The following is a 23,397-nucleotide window of genomic DNA, read 5'->3' as shown; positions in this document are numbered from 1 at the left end:
CTAGGACTTGATCCAGTTCATTTCTGAATCCCTCAAATATGAAACATCTAAAAGCGCGTATTTTAAAAAATACTAATAACTATCCATTGTTTAAGTCCAATAAAAACTTTGGAATATAAATCAAATTGGAAAGTAATATTTTGGAAAAGGTTCTCGGCCGCAAACAAACGCGAAAATACGGAAAACAAAACCGTGTCTATCTTGGCGATAGAAACTTAAGCCCAATTTGCAGGAAAATCTGCAAACTTCACGCAGGAAACCTCGCAGTTTGCAAGCTTTCCGCGGAATCTAGAGCGCCGTCTCTATCTCGCACTTTTGGCTATACCTAGGGCGAGTGAGATGGTCTGTATAGTTCCACGCTGAACTCGATTCGGCTTGCACGTGCCACACTATACAAGAGTTAAATCCCGATGCAATAGAAATGACTGCGCTGTGTAGTGTCCTTCTTACGATAGTTACTTTTTAAATTTTGTATGATCACGGAACATCTGTATCTCCTCGAATTCCTCATATTTATCACTGGTAAGCTCTCTTTAAAAGTTTTTCTTTAAGGAAAAAGTTATTGCTAGTTTTAAAATTTGTATTAAATAACAACCCCTCGTATTAAATAAATTAATATTTAACACGGTTTTTTTCTTTTCAATCGTTCTTTATCTGGGAATTTCTATTATAAGTTAGGTTTCGAGGAAATAAAAATGCATTTCATATATTATAAGATTATGTACATATATCCGAGAGTATATCAAATGATGTATTTTTTTTTCACTCATTCTTTATTTCTATTGTAGGAACAGTTTCAAGAAAATAGAAATGTACTTCATAATATATTACACGATTAGGTATATCACCATACAAAAAAATGTGTTTGTAGAGTGTATTTGTATTATTGTATATTTTTATTTCTTATATATTCTATTTCAAGTAAAATCGAATATTAAAAAAAAATAGGAAATGCACAAACTGAAGCAAAAACTTGATGTTCTAAATTCCTCTAAAAACTAAATATTGATGTAACGAATCGCTCGGAGTTCGAGACGCATCTGCTTCGAAAGTTAGACGACCCACACATGGGATGTGTGGACGCTTATAAAAAAATACTTTGTATTTTAGTGTAATATTTATTTATAAATACAGGGTGTTCCGTAATGACATGCTAATATTTAAGGCGGTGATTCTTGGACCTATTACTAAGAGAAAAACTTCAAATGAATGTTATGTCCTAAACATCTTAATTTCTGAGATACGAAGTAGTAAAATTTTGTTCTGATTTTATTATAGATATCTTTATGAAACTTGATACACGTGTTATATGCTTCAAAATACCTTTTTGGTGTACAAAGAATTTTATTTACTTCAACCAGTGTCGTCCATAAAGGTTTTATATTGAATATTTTTGGAGGAAACTGTGGTACACCAGTGACTTCTCTTAATATAAAAATTATTTTCATAATCTCTATTCTTCTCTAATTTTTTTATCTCTTGATTTTTTCGAAAGGATTCTTGATTAAGGAACACCCTGAACATATATGTATTTATCAAAAAAAATAACAATTAATATATGTCATTAAATAAACTTAAAAAAATGTATTATTATATTTAGCAAATTGGAAATGCGTTATTTTGATTCGTTTCAGCGTAAATACGTATGTATCATGGTAAATATTATACCGTATGATCGAATAAAACGGCGTCAGCGATGGCTATGAAATGAAGATCGCTGTCATTTTATATGTAAAATTATATGGGAAATGTCAGCGATTGTCATTTCCCCAGCCAACTGGACGCCGGTTTTTTTTTTCGATCATACGGTATAATAAAACTTATTTTCTCAATAATTATGCCAGAAATAATTAATAGATATGATATTACTTCAAATATTCTGCATAATAATGCAGTATCTAAATACGCACATAATGGGAAATTTTACTAAAAAAAAAAATTCCGATGTTTTATGTTGCACAAATTATGAATTTGTAATTATACCGGGTGATCCAAATTGTAGTAAGGAAACTTCGGCAGCATATTCTGCAGCAATTTATGTTCTAAAATGATTCGTTTATGAGATACAGGGTGTAGAAGTTTTTCATTATTTCGATTTTTTCCAAATAATTTTTCAAATAACGTCATTATTTGGATGAAAATTGGTGAGAGTGTTTTTTGACATAAGAAATTTGGATTTCGATGACAATGTGACTTCTACAACAGTATAATAACTTTTCAGACATACCCGTATTGCACTTCTGAGTGAGAAAATATACATTTCTGCCATTTTTTACGTAAAAATTCTACGAATAATAGTTCTGACGATATTTGGAATCGAAATAATTATTACGTGTCCTTATTGACAACAACTAAACTTGTTTCCAAGACAGTTATTAGACTGAAATTATAAATCTGAATTTGTTTTGTTTGAATAGAAACTGTATTATCATATTTTTTTCTAGAAAAATTTATGATTAATTTAAAAAAATAAAAAGTTCCAAAAGTTCATCATTTCACTCAAATAATTGTCCAGTCAACATGTTTATTTTTTGTCAATAAAGACATGTAATGATAAATTCCATTCCAAATATCTTGAGAACGGTTGATCGAAGCGATTTTTACCAGCAGGTATGTTTTACCTAAAATAAAAGAAGGAAATGTATATTTTACACCAGTGTAAAAATAAAAGTGTTTTGGTGTATTGTGGTGATTTAGTGTTTTTATTTTGCTGTGTAACACCAAAGGTTCCAACCCTCAACTGTAATAGTCATATTGATATATAAATCAAATTTCTCGTGTCAAAAACACACACACACACACACACACACACACCGATACCAATTTTCATCCCCATATTGACGTTAGTTCAGAAATTATTTAGAATTAACTTAATAACATTTAGTTTCTAATTTAAAACGTAATTTTTGACAGCTTAATTAAAACCCAAAGCAAATTGATTAATAACTTATTAAAAATGCCATTTCCAACATCTGATTTTTTTTTTGGTGGCAGAGCATTTTTTATGATTTAAGCTAATAAATGACTTTTAGATAACTAGGTGATAAATAAACATAAATAGAACTTGAAGGAAATAATTTAAATTTAAATAGAAACGAAAAAGTTTTAGTTGGCGTTGTGAATGCACTTTTCGTATATGCCTGTGGGAAATTTGTATATCCAATCTACAGTTTGAACTAAAACTTTTTTCGCGGCTGTTTTTTTTTTGTTCCTCGGCCAATAAATCGTGGGAAAGCATTGTTTTGCCCATGATATTTCACAGAGTTAATAAGCTAAAAACAACGAAAAAAGTTATCGAGAGTGAAGTTTTCAAAATAAGGATTTATTAACTAACGGTTGGGGATTAACTCGTTTCAAAATGTGAAAAAAAGTGTCAACAAATGTAAATTTATTGCCACAGAGACTTATAGGGCATAGACGCTAATTTTAACCGATCAGGCAAATATTTTATGAAAAAAAATATAAATTCAGAAAAGAAACATTTCTTGTGAAAAAAAATATCAACTAATAGTTAAAAGTTACTAAACCGAAGATTTAATGAACTTAATTTTATTTGCCATCGATTTTAAAGGCTTAATTTTGCGAGAAAAAACGTAGCACGACAAAATATCGACAAGGAATATTAATTACAACAAATCCCATCGTAACAAGACAGAATACAAAAAACAAATATTTCTTAAAATTCGAAGAACGTAACATTTAATGACAATATTTGAATCAAATTCCGCCTTTTTAATATAAATATCAACCTTTGTATCGGAAGAATTTTTAAATTGGAAAAAAAGGGAAAAAAATCAGCAAATTGATGTTTTGATTAATAACAATGGAAACAGAAAACTGTTATATCGAAGTTCCATTGTCTTTATTTTATAAAGTATACGTAACTGCAACATTTTAAACTGTAAATGTGTTGTGAAATTTTCCTCATTGTATACCTTATCTACAAAGATATTCCCGAATGCTACTATTGGAATGGTCACACTGTATAGCTTTTAAACGGTTTAAAAATAATAAAAAAATAAATAAATATAACATTATATAACGGGTGTTTTCCGAAGTATCTCACTTCTATAACTTTTATAGATAATATATAATCTATGGCTTCCGGTTTCACCGGAAATAACAACAACTTCTAATTTTGAATGGTACCCTCAGTATTTTATTTGCTATATTTGATAGAAAATAACATTCTGAATTGAATGAATGACATATCATATGATAACTTTTGACATTTTCTCTTAAAAATAAATGCATTTTATATTTCAGTCTAGAGTGTCACAACAAAAAATTAACGACAATTTGACCCCAAATACGAAGTCTGTGATACAAAATTATTCGTAAAAAATATTTTTCGCTAGTGGGCCTCTCTCGTTACATTTGAAAAAATTCAGTTATGATTAAAAATACGTTTTGGTCATCGTGTAACCAGGAAAAAAAACCTAAAAAAACGTTAGACAATCAAATATTTTTTTCAACAGCTCCTCAACTTGCTATTTTTTTATTAAAAATGTCAAAAATTGTCATTTTCTATCAAATAAAGTAAAAAAATTCCGAGAATAAAAATTGAAAGTTATAGTCATTTCCGGTAAAACAGGAAGTGATCGAAAATAATTGAATACGTCAATCAATCTCGATATCTATCATATACTAACGTACCAAATATCGTTCTTTTATCTAAAAAATAACAAAGTTATAGGGGTGAACATGTGAGCAACTACTGTAAAACACCCGGTATAATATAACCTTCCCTTACTATTTTTCTCTAAGGGATATACAGGTTTACACAGTCTGTATGTTTATTATATTATTTGTAATTATATTATACCGTATGATCGAAAATAAAATAGCGTCAAAGACGGCTGGGCAATGATAATCGATGATAATTTCAGCGTAAATATCTAGATCGCTATTTAATAAAAGTGATGAACTTATCAAGACATGCAAATCTATCTCCAGAAAATTATTTTTCTCGTACTTTAAACTGCACAAAATCTTTTTACTCAATATAAAATTAGAAAACAACCTTCTTAAGGCCAACAGGCAGTAAGCTCCATTGAAAATTATAGAAGAGTACTGGCCAAGTAAATGACATCTAGAGCTTGACCTCGCCAAAATTATTATCGATTGTCACTCTCCAGCCGTCCTTGACGCCGTTTTTTTTATCGTATGGAATTTATTTTGTATATTGATCTTATCTGGTAATTTTTAATAATATGCTTATTTGCAACTTAAAAAAAGTAAAGAAATGTATTGTATCGTATTGGCGTGGAAATAGGTCATAAAATATCAAGAGCACGCTTTTCTAATAATTTTTGTGTCGGTGCACCGCAAGCAAAACTAAGAAATGTTATAATTTTAATTAGAATCTAACGAGCAATATGTCACAGTACTAATCTGTTTAATGTACAATCGCCCCGTTTAATGGCCCCTTAGGTATTAGCAACGTTCAAAATGCTCACTAACTTCATACGGTTGCAATAATTAAGTGTGATATATGCGCACCCATAAGAATTTAAATGGTCACTATAAATCGTACTGATTTTTTGTCCATCACCGAATTCAGCACACATGTATTGTTGTTTATATATTGTCTGTGTGTTCTAGGGCGACAATTCTAGGTATCCAGTATATGTGTTTAAAACAAATGGCACTGAATACCTTAAGAATTATGACTGTAAATAACATACGATTAAAAAAAAACGGCGTCGAAGACGGCTGGGAATGTCAATCGGTGATAATTTTGTCGAGGTCAAATTATTAAGACTCACTTAAGTTTTAATCATCTGCGGAGGATGCTTACATGGTTAGCGAAATGCGCGTCCAGTGCGAGAGTAAATGTGTTTTGGTGTATTCTGGTAAATTAGTGTTTTATTTTGCTGTCGTAACGCCAAAGGTTCCAACCCTCAACTGTAATTTTTATATTGAGTAAAAGTTATTTTTAAATGGTGTAGTTTAAAATTCGAGAAAAAAAATATTTTTTTTGAAAGAGATTTGTGTGTCTGGAAACGTTCTATCTTTTTTTAATCTTTCAATAATTAGTGTTAATTGTGAAGTTGTATGTCAATTTTTAGCAAACGACGTCTAGCGATTGACCTGGCCAAAATTATTCTCAATTGTCATTCCACAGCCATCTTTGACGCCGTTTTTTTTTCGTTCATACAGTAGTATACGATCACCTTAAAATATTTTGAAAATATCAACGGCTTCAAAGTAAGAAATGTTAGCTGTCTGTATTGTTGTTTACTGCATTCGTAGCTGACATCTGTTTTTATTAATTTTATAGATTTTTAAGGTTTTTGTTTTATGTTCTAAATTAACTGTTATACACTAAATATTTTTTTTACATATTTAGAAATTAAAGAAAATTATACAGGGTCCAGCAATAGTGCGTCGGGCATATATGATAGCTCCTAGAATAAAAAACTTGGAAATTTTGTTCGAAGTGCAGACCTAAAGTATGTACTAGGACGTATTTTATGAAAATATTTTAACTGCTGGTGGCTCAAAAAAGTGTGAGTGGATCAGGATGATTTTTTCCAAATTAATTTTTAATATTATTGGTAATAAAACCGCGAATATTTGCGAAACCGTTAAAAATTTTGAAATACTTTAAATAAAAAAATGTTTATTTTTTAGTTCTCCATCAACCAAGAAAAACTATTTTATACTTTAGAAAGTTTGGCATAGAATTTTGGACACCCTGTATGGTTTAAGATTACGATATTTGTGTCAAAGTAAGTACAGACCCACTACAATAAATACCTAATCTAGTTTTGATTTTAGGACATTTCTAGTGTTTTTAATAATTTTTTTAAAAGTACTCACACTTTTTTAAGCCACTCTATAGAAGTTAAAATATTTTCCTGAAATACATCCTAATACATAATTTAGGTTTGCACTTGAACAAAATTCCTAGCTTTTATATTATAGGAGCTAAAGATGCCCGACGCACTATTGCCGGACCCTGTATATTGTAAAATATTTCAAGAAGAGTAGCTGTAACACCCTGTATATGACGTACTCAAAAAATATTTCTTAAAAACTCAATTCAATTTGATTTATGCCATGTACAAAAGCCTTCATATTTTGTCACATTAAAATATTTTTTTATGAAAATAATCACATTTTTGGCGTAAATCAATAAAAGTAATATTTCCCTAATTTTACCACATGTTTTTAAAAGATCAGTTTTTTGTATAAACACTTAAGTGTATTTAAAACAAAAAAATTGAATTTTTTGCAATTCAAATTAATATAATTATGTAATAAACTTTTGAACAATAAAACCTTAACTTAAAAATTAGGAATTATATACATGCAAACAGTTCATAATAAAGCTTACCAAGATTATTTAATGTGATATAATATCCAAATAAAGCACATCCAGAAACACAGGAACAAGAAAACAATATATTACAGGTTAAAAATCACTTCGACTATGTGAATTACTACGCACTACTAGGCAGCCCGAGATATAAAAACTGATAAAAACTACACAGTTTTTTTATGCAGGTAAAAATACAGAGAATAGAAAGACTACTATAGAGCTTATCTTTTATAGAATGATATATAAATATTAGTATACAGGATGTACAGGTACATCTTACGAAAAAATATTAATCTAAAAACATAATATGTATCTTGAAATTTAATTCAAAATAAAATAACTCGGCTATTTTGGACTTATTTGAAAAACGACAAAGACAAAATATGTGTCTTTTATCGAGATCTGCCTGCTCTGAAAATATGTGGACTTATTTAAAACCCACCCTCTGACCCTCTATCTTATATAATGATTTTACATTTTTTTGCATTTCAATAGTTTTTTTTATGTCTGATTGACTTAAATCAGTATATTTCTTCCGGAATAGACAGGGTGAGTCTTAAATAATTGCAAATATTTTTAGGGGTGTATTTCTACCCCAGAAAGGGGTCTACCCCTTTTCAAAGGGATTTTTCACAAAAAAGTTTGAAAATTTGAATTTAAAAAAAATGATTTTTTAATGTTTAGTCAAAATCAACCAAACCAAAACATAATATTTTCATAATACGGCAACATTATGTAGGTAGTAGATTAAATTTACAAGAAATAAAACCTAGAAAAGATCTAGTAGGTCTCAAAATCTAAGCGAAAAATTTTATGAAATTTTCAAATTAAAATATCTCGGTTATTTTGGACTTATTTGAAAAACGGTAAAGAGAAAATACAATAATTGTTGTAATCTTGTCGTAAAGTTAAAATAAAAGTAATAAGATACCTGTAATATAAGCTAAAACAGAATATATAATAAATAATTTTAGTATTAGTCCCACTACACTGTAGCCAGTATATTTTAAGGGTAATTTCCTACCAATAATGGGCAGGCGTATATTCCAAGTCTCTTTTTCATTTTAATAACGAATATATCCATTAGGGAAGCTTCCTTTCTGGGAGTTTTTTGCTATTGTAGCGCTGACGTGTTATTTCCAGAGGATGTTATGTAGATTCTCTTGTTAGAAGTCTTCTGATCAATCAGAAAAAAATAGTCTGCAAGTCATTCTTCGAGCGATTTGTATGAAAAAAGACGAACTAGGTCACAGCCCCTACCTGGTAAGCTTCTGATTAAAACGCGGGTCATCTGGTCTCTTTATTAAAGTTCCTTAAAGTTTTTTCTCTTTAAATAATGAATAAGATATTGACTATTGAATTCTACAGTGAGATCAAAAAGACAAATTATTTTATTTATTATAGATTTTATTATTTTTTAGTTGTATTATTACAGAAATGGTACTTTCCATTAGGGTAGAGAGTACTACTGGTGGTATTTCTTTTATCCTAATAGATACAGTAATTTCAACAAATGACATAAAAAGCTAGAACTTTTTTATGTAAAGAGGTGCTCTTTATTTAGTTGGCTTAGCGATGGTGTAAAATTCCACAACATCCCTGAAAGGGTACTTTTCAATAGGGTAGAGAGTCCTACTGATGGTACTCCTTTTATCCTCATAGATACCGTAATTTGAACAAATTATATAATTGATTTAAATATAAAAAGGGCGCACCAAAGAATGTTGCACGTAGGCGCCAGATACCCCAGGAACTGGCCTGCTCTTCGTTTAGTTCGAAACGGTGAGCGGTTTTCAAAATATTTGCGTTTAAAGGTTACGATGCATCGATTTTAGTATTATTTTTATCTGTAGAATCAACCACCAAGCCACAATTTTTTTGACACACTGTATACTGTACAAGACATTGGCTTGACCTGAGTGATATCAGACCCTTGGTTGTAAAGTTTGCAACGTTGCCGAAAGATCACTCTTCTGACGAACAGGCAAACGAAAAACTAGCGCTTTGTAGACCCGCTAACCAAATATTTACGCTAGATGATAAAAATGTTTGCGAACTTTATATAAACTTTCCTGAACTTCGTATTTTTCCACCTGGTTCTTTTGGTTTTGCCTAAAGTTATCCTTTTATTTCCAAATAAGAGTGTGTGTCCATTTTTGCAAATCCTTAACTCAAATATAAAGTAATACGTTATATATTTTTACTTTGTATTTCCCTCATTTTGATCGTTTTTTTATTAGTATATTTTATATTAATTGTAATATAGTCTTCATAATACCTTTTAAACAACAATCTCCAATATTGATTATTAAGCCCGTGTTTATAAAATGAAATGTATTGAATATAACACTACAATTAATCGACGATATTTTATTTATCGCCACTGTATATTAGAACAAAACATCATTAAACTAAATAATAACGAATATAAATGACACGCAAAGAGGAGAACTAAGCCTCTCGTATCAATTACATCTAGTAAATCATTAATAACATAGAAAAAATAATGAGAAAAACATTGAAGATATAGCTTTTATACAAGAATTACAGTCTGCTATGGTTCATCAATTTTGTTCAGCGAGTGGTACAAATTCTAACAGGCGGGTGACAAATGATACTCCAACATTAAAAGAGAAACTAAATTTTAAAGATTAAAAACGTATAAATCAAAGTTAAATTATATTTAAGTCTGCTTGATGTATTACTGATTGTCCTCGGTATTAGCAATAATCTGAAATAAGCTAGCTTGTTTTTATTAGTTTAGATACTCAACCAAAATTTATTTTTTTAGATTTTCAGAAAATTTTCAGACTTTTTTTCAGAAATTGAACCGCCACCAAAGTATAGACATTCTTTAAAAAAAAAACATTAAACTGTCTTTTACTGAACCTGCTGAAATGAATTTTATATTTTTTCTCCAGCATACAGTCAAAGCTCTAATTGAGAAATTAAGGATTAAGCTTTTATATCCTCGTTCACAAACAGACCAAATGAGTTTGTTCTTTTCAGTTATTTCATTAACAACATCCGATTAACCATTTATTCGTGAACAAAGACTTGGGCCATAACATAACCTTACAAATTCCAAATCCAACGAACCATTAAATATGCTATTTTGCCTTTTGCTAATTGCCTTAAACCAAATCTGTCTGTCAAAAAATGCCCCTAACGAGCCTTCATATCCTTCAACACATTCAGGTTTAAAGAGAAACATATTAATTAAAATAAAAAATGATATAATATTTTTATATGTATTTAATATCCACTGTATACTCTACGTTCTAACCTAAACTAAAAATAAAGAAAACAAACGGTGGCACCTTAAAATTCAGAAAATCCAGTTTAATCCAGACGGTTATTTTGAAAACAACGATGCAAAATTAATTTGTTTTGAAAACCGAAAAATTATTTCCAAGGAATATTAAAGAACCTCACAGGCACATAACAGTTAACGTTTTACTTTTATTAAGTTGATATGAAAATGCAACAATAACATGCGAAAAATTTAGAATTTGGAAAACTTCAGTACATAGTACCTAAGTATATGTAGTGATAATATTAACAAAAAATGTTTTCATATAACTGTTAGATTATCATATAAAATTTATATTAAAATAAATCTACTAACTCTAACAATTCGAAACAGGTAGGTTGAATTATTTGGTAGTCATATATTATTCTCTTCCCTCCTTTTTTTTCTAGAGCCATGTTTGCCTGCTTTAAGGGGGTTTACTTACTGCCATAAATCAAGTCTATTTAAAATCTTTAAACTGGAGCAGTCGAAAGAAAAATGGCGCCCAATGATGATCCCAAAATTTTTCTTCTACGAAAGTTAAATATTTGTTGGCATTTTGGCCAGAAAAAATGGGCATCGTTGCTTTCTCGTTTGTTTTCATGAACCTACGATACATATAAGAAAAAACAGAAGACGTCTGATCGGTGTCCCGATACATAATCTTGCTTTTACCATACGATCGAAAAAAAAACGGAGGATGACAATCGATAATAATTTTGGCGAGGTCAAGCCCTAGACGTCATTTACTTTTGCATTTAAAAAAATCAGCTTTATTCTACCGGGTGTTGGCCTCCTTCGCATATTCTTTTTCCATTTGCGTTATTAAATGTTTAATTTTAGTTTTATTAAATAAAAAAAATGTGAGTGACTTACTTTGAAATGACAACTCTGGCATGCTAAAATCAAAAAAACAGTGGACTTAGCTGCATAATGTCGCATTGTGATGCCCCGTGAAAGATAAGATCTTAATAATAATCCTCACGCAACCCCAGTGTCTCTTGGGATCAGTGGATATAATCCCTTTGGAAACTTTGGGAAAACAATAATTAAAGATCAAAGCTTTCGCCATCTTCCAGTCTTAAAAAAACTTTTTCCCGCTTAGGTAATACGATTTTTTTATCTCCATGTAGCATAAAAATAAAGTATGTCCTGATGTAATTAATATTTATCTGGATTTTGAAGTTTGCTTTATGAAATTGGGAAGATTTTATGGCAGGCGTGTTTTTTCAAATTTAATTAAAAAGTGGTTCATAAACTTTACAATATTCTAAATGTGATTACTTAAATCATATACGTTATATAACACTTAATTCTTAAAACGAATCTGTACTATATAGAAGAAGTCCTACGCTTAACTACTATTCTCAATCTAGAGCCAATACTCCTTCCTTGTCTTATAGATCCTATAATGTAAGTTCATTGTTACATAGAACAATGAAACCTTAAGCTATCTCCACACCTTATTATTGCTGGAGCGGTTATTGTCCTGATTTGTTCTTTCTTCTTCATTTGTGTTAACATCTTCCTGTGTTAAGTAGTTTATACAAAGGCTAAAAGTTCATTCCCCTACAGAAATTTATATTTTAGCTTGTATGTTTCATTTCGAAATAAGTAGTTTAGTTTATAATATAAATTTGTTTTCCTTTATATCAATATATTTAAAAATTCCATTAATAACATTCCGCTTCATTCTAAGAGGTTCATTGACGTTTGGAGTTTTCTTTAGGAGTTTTACCATTAAAAAAATTTCTAAAGGTCAGGCGGCTATATATGTTAAAGTAAAAAATAACTAGGAGGTTGACATCTATCTTAAAAGGCCCAATCATCTATCTTAAAAAGGTCGTCCGGTCAGAACCGAACGATTAATTTCTAGACCAAGAAAAAATAGGTAAAAAATGTTTATTTTTTGTGATTCAAAACCTCATTACGTTTTTCATTGTATTTCTAAGTATAATCGAGATAGATTCAACATGACTTACTAGGATCTGACCTACAGTGACACAACACTTATGAACTAAGGGCTGGGGGATTTTATTTTTAATCATCTGCTGATGATGCTAACATGGCTAGCGAAACGCGCGTCCAGTGTAAAAGTAAAAGTGTTTTGGTGTATAGTAGTGATTTGGTGTTTTATTTTGCTGTCATTAAAGTGTTTTGAATCAAAAAGACACTTAATTTTTCCGAGATCTTGTAGTTCTGATAACTAGTTCAGTAAGGGGGATTTCGGTATAACAATGTATTCCTGATCTGAAGACTGTACACTAAACCTCATAGCTATAAATATTAAATATTATTGTCATTTTAATAACAAATAACACACTGTCTCGCACCCCAGAAAATAAAAACGATCGATATATTCCCCGCAAATGGTTGTTAATTATGCACCCCTTGCTGAAATTTAAATTTTTACAACAGAACTTCTACAGCCAGTGGTGGGTTTTGTGTTAATTTTTGACTTACAGAGTAATTTATACCAAAAATATTAGCCATTTAGTTAATTTTTAAGCCCCAAAATAAAAATATGTTTCTCTGTATTACAAAACAATTATTTTATATATACCTAATATATACTTCAATATATTGCAGCCAATATAATGATTAATTAGCATTTACCGACTTTACAGTTTGCCAAACATTATTTAGTTAATTAAAACTATTATTTATAGAGTTGCAAAAATTTTTAATTTTGTTGTTAAATAATATAACTAACTACATTTTGTCGGACATTGATCGAGATATATATTGTACAAGGTACAGCCTTTATCATTTAATGAGATTTACCGAAACCCGTCATTATCTAGTTTAATTAGGTAGCTTATCAGATTGTATTATATCGATTGATTTCCCAAACCAGAAATTGGACGATATATACATTTATATACGTGTAAAACCGTAAATTTAAAAAGAAGGTATTTTTATTTCAAGCAATATGAGCGGTTTTAACCAACAAACTCGACAATAATGAGTCCAAGAAGATATATATCGATTTTTAAAAAACTGATCAAATTCTAAAGGCCGATTAAGTCATAACAAGAAAAGAAATACATCAACAGTTATAAGTCCAGCGCCTTTTTACGTCACCTACGACACTAATCTATCATTACATTCAAAGCCGAAATATTGGGCCATACAAATCGAATAGAGCCTACAAGAAAAACCTTTTTACTAATTGAGGGTGCCTTGGTGGACTTTTTTTCAATGAGCAAAAATTGATTAGGAGATTAAGTTATACACAAAAATAAGGGCAAAGAATAAAAAAAACTTTTCTTAAATGCCTCCCTCTGGTCTCTTTATTATGCAAAAATAAATATTGAAAGAACTTAAAAACGAAAAAAAAAGTAAATTGTTGTGTATTTTACTGCCTGGAATCCGTAATTTTAAATTGAAAATTGATCGACTCCAGCCATTTTACATTAGAGAGACGAAGTCCGAATTATAAATACCACTATATATTTGTTCAATATCTCTAGAAAATATTTCAGTTTATTGGATGTATCGCAAATAATTTATCCCAATTTGTTACTGTAAATTGATTGACATTTGTCAAGAATGGTTGTTACCTTAATGGTTGAAGTCATTAAGTAACTATCGTTAAATGTCAATCGATTTAATGGCCGGTATACGTCAAAGTTTAACAGATATATCCACACTGTTCACAGAGATATTTAGAAATAGTTAATTCCTATTTGTATTGAGTAAATATTTATAAGTAATTATTATTTATAAGACAATAACTCTCACTGCTAGGTATTCATAATATCTTTCTCGATGAAGTTCGGATTTTGTCTGGATTTTAGAACTCACCTGTTGTGGAATTTCAAAAAACTTGTGTGTAAACTGTAAACCCTATAAATAATATATTTTATGAAATATGTATGTCACTTTTAACTGAAATGACACAGTGATTCTTATTAATTTAAGGAATACATTCAATTCTGACATATTCTTCGACAAGAAATAAAAAACAAATTGAAAACTACACCCATAACACTTTATGAAAAGCTACTCCGGAATATTGGACTCTTTTATGGCTAGGAACTATGAAAAATGTTTTGCATACCCATCTATACATTTTAATAGAGTCCATTTTTGCACGAAATAATAGATCCATCGTTAAAAATTCACTGGTACTTTTTCAGGATATATAGTTTCATGGCGAGCTGCAAAAATATTAAATAACTCGAACACTGAAGGCTTCCAGGACGGGAACGATACTGAAAGGCCGAACGATTTTAATTTAAAAGTAATATTCAAATTGAAATAAGATTGCAGATATGTTCCTACTGTTTCAATTTAATTGAATGTCGTTTCACAATGCAACACGCGCGTTCGTTTGCCAAAAGCCTCGGCGGAAATTCGAAAATCTTTTAGCTGCGTACTTTTGAAATGAAAAGGAAGAAAGGATTTGTAAATATTACGAAATAATGGATTACTTAAAACAAATTGTACAAACATAGTTCTTTAGACAAAAAGAATAATCTGTTTAGTCAAAATATTATCTGATCAGAAAAAATATCTGAAATTTTTTTTTTCCAACACTATGTTCAAAGATATTAAAAATATATAAATAGTGATCATAAAGAGATTTTCTGTCATGACAGAAACAAAACGAAAACAATCCAAACGGGTATACCTTATGTATCAAACTAAAAAAAAATCTAATAAATTAAACAAAATTAGGACATATACCTACTACAAATTTTACTGAACTAATTCTTTAAAGCATGTTCGAAAAGTCCCAGCAAAATTCTAACTGATATAAAGTGCCTGTTTTAAAACAAGATCCTATATAAGCTCTAACAATGTTCCGCTAAAACATGGCTCTTTCCTTCCTTTAAAGAATAAATGCTGATTTAGCCAATTTACTGCATTGTTATCCAAGACAAATGTCCTGTCTTACTCATTCTGTCCCCAACCAACAAGTATAAATACTTTCCATCTAAAATAATGGCAAGCATAATCTAGAGGCAAACCCATATATACCTTTTTATTACAGTTATTATATTACTGTTTTTATAGATCCTTTTTCTTAGTTTATTACTTAGAATGATTTATTTTTACACGCAAAGTTTTAACAGAAAAAACACAAGTTTATTATTATTATTACGGGTGGAACCCATAACCCATTACAAAAATAAATTAATCTTTAAGGTAAGTCCCTACTGCTGACACCGTATTCCCGTCTCCAAGCTTGTCTATCAAAGATATCATCGTTCTCTAGTTGTCGAGCTATCTGTTTCGATTATTTCTAGATCCAGCCAAAGTTTAGAGCGTTGTACATTATCCGTTTTTCCAGCAATTGTTGTAAGATGAACAGGTTATTGACACATGATCTTTCTTGCCTAAATCCGCTCTGGTCATCTCCAATTTTATAACCTACATTTGCCTAAAGTTTATTTTGTATTATTTTACCATATAGGCGGCTTAACGAGCTGTTAATGCTAACACCTCAATAGCAGTTTGGATATTTTCTGTTGCCTTTTCTGAGTATTTCTTTTGGAGATTTTCCGTTCCCTAGGAATTTTGAACAAAAAAATATAAATCTCATTCTAAAAAACAAGTAGATATATTAACTCAAGTGCAGAAAAAGTTTTACTTTTATAGACACGATGTACACTTTAAAGCGAAATAGTAAAGGAAAATAAAAAGAGATTTGATAATTTCTTCTTCGGGTCCGTAATGGTTCTAGTCGCAACTTCCAATATATAAAAGTGAACAATTTGCTGTATTTCAGTATTTTATTAAAGGCGTTGAAATTAGAGTGAGTTTGAAGAAACCGCAAATTGCTGAAATACACAATTGACTCGTCGAGGCACCAAGTGCATATCCTACTTTTTCTTCGAATTTATTTTTAGGTGATGCGAAAACTCGAACTGCCAGAAAGAAAAAAAAGAACAGGGGTAAATCGAAGAGCATCTTTATTAAACTGGCTGTGACAGCGCAGCTGCTGAATCCTACTATTAACGAACATTGGTGATTCAGAGAACCACCGATATTAAAAATTCGCGTACTTTTAAGTAAAATATGCCACCCAAAGAATTACTTCTCATTTTCTTCAATACCACAAAAACGTATTGATATACACTATGCAATCTTTCAGATTTTCGCTATTTTGTCACTTACAGGGCAATGGCCCATTAGTTAAGTCAAATATCGTGGTTGTTGACAAAGATATGAAAAAAAGTTTTATATAAATGTTGCCGGGTTTATACAGGTGCATATCCTAAAACAATTTTATTTTATACAGGATTACAAAAAAAGTAATGATAAAATTGTAAGTTTTTTTAAATTGCAACCTCCGTTTTTTAAGAGAACCGGGTTCAGTATAAAATTCTACAATAGAACTATTTCTATTCTTGTTTACTTTAACTTTGGTTAAAAACAGTTTATCTAAAAAATGGCAAAAACTCAAAAGTCAATTTAACTTTATTTATACTTACCTAACTTACCTATACCGGGTGCGTCTCAAAAGTGGCTCACCCCTATAGTTTTTTTTATTTCTTTCAGATAAAAACGAGATTTGGTATGTTAGTATACATATGACATAAATTATTAATCGGTCACTTCCTGTTTCACCGGAAATGATTAATACTTTTGATATTTAAATGGCACCCTCGGTATTTTTACTTTAAACGATAGAAAATAACACTCTGATGAAGATTGACATATCATATGTCAACTTTTGACATTTTCGCTTTAAAAAAATCCTATTTTAAATTTCAATTTAGAGTGCCATGGCTGTGTTAAAAACACTAATTTTTAAAAAAGAAGCCTTGGAAAAATAGATTTGATCGTCTAATATTTTCCCTGTCTTGTCCTGACCGGTTAAAAGATGCCAAAATCGTATTTTTAAACATATCTCAATTTTTTCAAATGAAACGAGGGTGGCTGATTAGCATATTTGGAAAAAGTATTCTTTACCAATAGTTTGGTATCACACAATTGGTATTTCGATTCAAATTGTTGTTATGAACCACACATGTTACAATTTCAAATAAACCATATGAGAATATGTCAAAAGTTGACATATGAATGTCATTCTATTCAGAGTATCATTTTCTATAGAATATAGTAAAAAAACGAGGGTGCCATTTAAATGTCAAAAGTTGCAGTCATTTCCGGTGAAACAGGAAGTGATCAAAAACAATTGAATACGTCATTCAATCCTAATTTATGTCATAAACAAACATACAAAATCTCGTTTTTTTTATCTAAAAAAATCAAAAAATTATCGAGGTGAGCCACTTTTGAGACGCATCCGGTATTTTACTAAACACCAGTGATAACAGAATAAATCTTTGAAAAGAACAAAAATAATGAAGAAAAATCTTACAATTGTGTAAAACAAAAAAATAATAGAATATGCATCACGCAACATTTATATTAATTTTATTTTTATATCTTTGTGAAGAACGACGATATTGGACCATAGAACAACCATAGTATTGGACATCCTCGCACTAATGGGCCATCGCTATATATCTAACAGTTATTCTATGTAGTATATGGTAATAAATAATTGAGTTTTGGTATATTTCGTGAAATAAGGAATATCCATTGTTATTCTAAAATTAAATGCAGCGGCTATTACGCTGTATCGGCCCACTAATTTTAACTAAGCAGTCCGGTCCAGTTTGGTTTTGTTCCTTCAGGGCAGCGTCGCGGCGGTTTAGAGATATTACCGATATCCTGCTTTGCATTTAAAACGCCATTGGTTCATCTAGGATCTAGCGAAAACGCTCACTTTAATTCATTGGCCTGATTGATATCGTCCTTTGTGCCCCGATGGCTTTTGTTCAGTTAGTGCATGGTTCTGTTTCATTTGTCAGCCACAATCAATTTCTAATTATACACATTATGCCCTATTAAAAGATTTATCAATCGACTTCTCAGACTAAGCGCGCATTCACAGCGAATTTGTCGAGTTCGACAATTATTTTGGCAAACTATTCCAACAAAGACTTTCTGTCTACGTGAAAGAAGATATGATTTTTTTGATAATCTTCAGTATTTTAGTCTTAGAAATAAAATCTATATGGTTGCAAAGTGTTTTATTTAAAAAGGACCTAAGATTATTCAGGGTTGTTCACCACATACGACACGGAGTATTGTAACTAAACGATTAGATGTTTACAAATTGTAAGTTTTGGGTTCGTCGAAGGACTATTAGAGCTACAATTTAAAAAATAATTTTACAACATCTAGAGTGTCCCAAATAAGTAAAAAATATTATAGTTGTATTTTTTTAAACTGAACACCCTGTATATTATTATATTTTTAGATTCTACGATTAAAATAAAGGTAAATTTGATTAAGGCTTATCACACTTAAACCTTACCGTTTTTGAAATATTTTCAATTTTATGAAATTGCAGTAAAAAGTTTAAGGCTTCATTTCTCCAAGGGTATCGAAGTTTTTAATACTAAATAATTACTGAAGTTTATTTATTGCCCAGATATTGTGTTGCAATAATAAACAAAATACTACCTTATACAGGGTGTCTAAAAATTTATATTAAATAATTACTAGCTTTAAACGGCAATAACTTGTTTAATTTAAATAGAACACCCTGTATATTTTACGAGAATCAGATGTGCAATTTAATTGTCTATCAAATTGTATTATACCATTTTTTACCTATCTCTTAAAGTTTTCGTAGAAGTAGCATTTTCTTATAATTTAGACCTCATTTATCACTATACCCATGGAGTATTGACATTTTAGATTATTTTTAAAGATGTAACAAATTTTCAAAGAGTACAGATACTAATATTATCGATATAATTCGCTTATTTAATTAAAAAATAAGAAAAACTGTTTAAATATTTGTTAAATAGCACCAATTAATTATTATGATCCCAGTATTTAAACTACATTAATTGACTGTTTACGTTGATTAACAATAATTTCTCCAAATACTAAAAAAACTGAATTTTGTATGTGTATTAGATAGTGTGGTAAAAAGTAACACCTTATAAATTAATTTCATTTTTTGACGAATGCTTATTCACTTTTATAACTTATTATTGTATTGATTTCTGAGTCAAATCAACATTTATTTAAAATAATTTATTAACTAAAACAGTTAAGTATGTAATTAACTAATTGTGAGGCGGAAATAATAGGCAGAGTATATTAATAATTAGTAATAATTAGTATACTATTTTACAAAGAGTTAAATAGTTTTCTTTGTGTAAACAAATTTACTTACCATATTATTATTTTAACCATCTGTATATTTTGTACATATGTTGCTTTAAAAAAATCTAAAATGTCACTATTCCATGGGTATAGTGATAAATGATGTCTAAATAATAAGCAAACGAATTTTCTACGAAAACTTCTTTCTCTACGAAGAAATAGGTAAAAAATGGTATAATACAATTTGATAGACAATGAAATTGTGCATCTGATTCACGTAAAATATACAGGGTGTTCCATTTAAATTAAACAAGTTATTGCCGTTGAAAGCTAGTAATTATTTCATATAATTTTTTGAACACTCTGTATAAGGTAGTATAATTTTTATTATTGTAACATAATATCTGATCAATAAATAATCTTCAGTAAATATTTAGTATTAAAACCTTTAATACCCTTGGAGAAATGAAGCTTTAAATTATATTTCAAAACCGGTAAGGTTTAAGTGCGATAAATCTTAATCAAATTTACCTTTATTTCAGTCCTAGAATCTAAAAATGGAATAATATACAGTGTGTTCGATTTAAAAAAATACAACTATAATATTTTTTGCTTATTTAAGATACTCTGTATCTTGTAAAATTATTTTCAAATTGTAGCTCTAATAGTCCTTCAACGAACCCAAAACCTACAATTTGTAAAAATCTAATCGTTTAGCTACAATACTCCGTGTCGTATGTGGTGAACAACCCTGTTATACAGTCATCGCCGACCAGAACATAGGAAATCCCATGTAAATTTTAAAAACGATGAATAAGTTTTCTCCATATTATTTTACAGACAAATTAATTTGAAAGTTTTTAAAGAAATAATATACAGTGTGTTCGATTTAAAAAAATACAACTATAATATTTTTTGCTTATTTGGGATACTCTGTATCTTGTAAAATTATTTTCAAATTGTAGCTGTAATAGTCCTTCAACGAACCCAAAACCTACAATTTGTAAAAATCTAATCGTTTAGCTACAATACTCCGTGTCGTATGTGGTGAACAACCCTGTTATACAGTCATCGCCGACCAGAACATAGGAAATCCCATGTAAATTTTAAAAACGATGAATAAGTTTTCTCCATATTATTTTACAGACAAATTAATTTGAAACTTTTTAAAGAAAATCCCTCCTTTAAATTAAGTAAATTGTTCATTTTCAGTAGCTTCTACAAATTCCTGTTGGAGTTATGAAAACAAAAACGAAATCGTATAAACTATTCAAAATGCACAATTTGTTTTATTTTAAGGAGTTCTTTAAAAAGTTTCAAATAAAATTCTCTGTTTGATAAAATGAGGAGAACTTATTCGTCATTTTTAAAATTTACATGGAATTTCCTATGTTCAGTTCGACGATGCAACACGCGGTATTTTCTTATATATAACATTAAGCCAAATCTGGGTTATTTAAATTTTGTCAATGCAGATATAGGCTGCTAATTAAATTTTGTGATTAATCGACCGCATCATTGAGTTTTCTATGGAAAAAAGCGTCAGTTTTTATTCAGCTCTCAGCTTTTATCTCCACAAAATCCCTTATGCGATTTCTTGAAAAAACATTTGCCGCAATGCGTACGTGAAAATAATTTTCAAATTCACGCTTTTATCCACTGTAATTTTAATAAAACCTCCAAATAGATAAGGGAATGTGGCGTACAGATAAAATCAACTTGTTTTATACAGTATCGGACAAGATATACAGGCCCAAAGAATAAGTAAAAAATACTGTCTACTAACGTACATTTTTATCAACTCCAGTTAAGTAGTATAAATAGAACTTAAACGGTTTAAATGGAGTTATTTAAGAGCAAAGACACTAAGAAGGATCGGTAAAGTAGTGTTTCCGAATTTAAATGCAAATCCTATTAAAGGTTGGTTCAACATGTACAATTACGTTTCAAGGCATTTTGTGGTTAGAGTGAATAAATGTCAGAGAGAGAGTAAAATTCAACCAGGTCTGGCTTAAAACTAAATTCAGAAATATATATTTTGCTGTCCATATTATATCAGATAGATTAATTATTATAAAACGTGTTTAATTTTCTACAAATGTAACAGCTATCTAGTACACCATTTTCCTTTAACCTTATATGTTCTACATTATCAAAGTAGTTAGCAAATGAGACAATAAACATTCATTTTACTACCCTTTGCAGATCTAAAATAAAGCACTTCATAAAACCGAGGTGTTCGACTAAAACCAGTTAAATGCGCTTATATTAGCTACAAAAAGAATCATTAATTTATGTAGCTCATTTTAGCTGTTGCGGTATAAAAAATACTTTTTAGCACACTGTTTCTTTTTATTCCAGCCGTTATTTGATCATAAACTACGTGTTCCGTTGATATGCCTTTCAATTAATAACAAATGAAACAAAAATATACACAAAACAATTTACAAGTATATTCTTATTAGCAACTATGCCCCAGCAAAAATTATTGTAAACCTGTGCAAAAGAAATTAAGAAAATATATTCAATCCCTTTGAAACATGACACTTCTTTTACTTTAGAATTTTGTTCCTCGTTGTTGGGATTCCTTTGAAATACAAATATCCTTGAACAGTTTTGATGTTTTTCCTATATAAAAAAAGTACTTAAGACATGAAGCACAGAACTTGAAGTTTTAAACAAAACCGTTCTGTATCATATTTCACTTTGCAAATTAACAACAACGGTATTATACAGATTTCCTCCTCTTTATTGTTAATTTATATTAAAAAGATATCATTACATCCAAAAACATAATTGAATTTGCCGAACGACAGGGCGAATTATTCAGGGCGAATCTTAAATAAGTGCAAATATTTTCAGGGTTGATGGTAGATCTCGATAAAAGAAACATATTCTCTTTTTATCATTTTTAAATAAATCCAAAATCATCTATATAGATAATTTTAAAATAATCCAAAAAAATGATTTTTTGCTAAAATTTTGAGAACCACTGGATCTTTTCTGGATTTTCTTTCTTATGAATTTAATCTACTACCTGTATTACCATATTACCAACAAATAATGCTTTTTTTACCAAAAACCTAAAAAAATCAATTTTCAAAAAATTCCAAATTCTCAGAGGGGTCGAAATATACTACCATAGTATAAGGAAACTAGTAGATTTACTCCTTGTCAAATCCTTTGTTCTTTTTCTGCCACTTTATATGACCTTGTTCTTGCCTCCCGTGACCACTGACGTAGCTGTATAGTTGTGGTCTATTAACTAGGCAAAGTATAGTCGTGGCACTCGCCGTAGTTTCACATATATGTATTTAGAAAAATATGAGTTCCCAATAAAATAAAATAAATTGATCATCGAGTAAAAACTTGCTTGAAAACAGAATATTTTCATATTTCGTGTAGGTAACAATTCTTCTATATCTGAAAATCTTCTGATGGGAAGAAATGCGGAAAATATATAGTATAATGACATATTTTTATATTATTATCTATTTCAGAGATTTTCTACAATTTTTTTTTATTTAAAACAAGTTTAATTTTCTGTAGACAACTGGATTCTATTTAAAGCACACTGCGGTGTTGCCATTCTATTTCTTATTTACTAAAACTTTGGTTAAAAACATTATATATG

At 29.6% G+C, this 23,397-nt stretch overlaps 1 protein-coding gene and 1 long non-coding RNA gene across 9 annotated transcripts in view; one reads left to right on the top strand and one right to left on the bottom strand.

The window, feature by feature from the left end:
* The window catches only part of LOC115882308, a 106,105-nt gene extending 98,635 nt beyond the window's left edge, over window positions 1-7,470 (bottom strand). For all 3 annotated transcript variants that reach the window (XR_004050171.1, XR_004050172.1, XR_004050173.1), the window contains exon 1: window positions 7,343-7,470. This is a non-coding gene — a long non-coding RNA (uncharacterized LOC115882308). The remainder of the gene's footprint in view (window positions 1-7,342) is intronic.
* Window positions 1-23,397, top strand: part of LOC115882301 (hemicentin-2-like) — a 393,218-nt gene that overhangs the window by 338,221 nt on the left and 31,600 nt on the right. Inside the window, exon 1 of one of the 6 annotated variants that reach the window (XM_030900285.1) lies at window positions 371-522. The exons of the other annotated variants lie outside the window; for them this stretch is intronic. Coding sequence (XP_030756145.1) covers window positions 474-522 — 49 coding nt within the window. The 5' untranslated portion in view covers window positions 371-473. Of the gene's footprint in view, window positions 1-370; window positions 523-23,397 lie in introns of those variants that run through there. 6 annotated transcript variants of the gene reach the window in all.

This window comes from Sitophilus oryzae, unplaced genomic scaffold, assembly GCF_002938485.1.
Source record: "Sitophilus oryzae breed Bouriz unplaced genomic scaffold, Soryzae_2.0 scaffold_177_pilon_pilon, whole genome shotgun sequence".
Taxonomy (NCBI): Eukaryota; Metazoa; Arthropoda; class Insecta; order Coleoptera; family Curculionidae; genus Sitophilus; species Sitophilus oryzae.
Note: the sequence above shows the minus strand (reverse complement) of the source record. Positions and strands in the feature narration are given on the sequence as shown.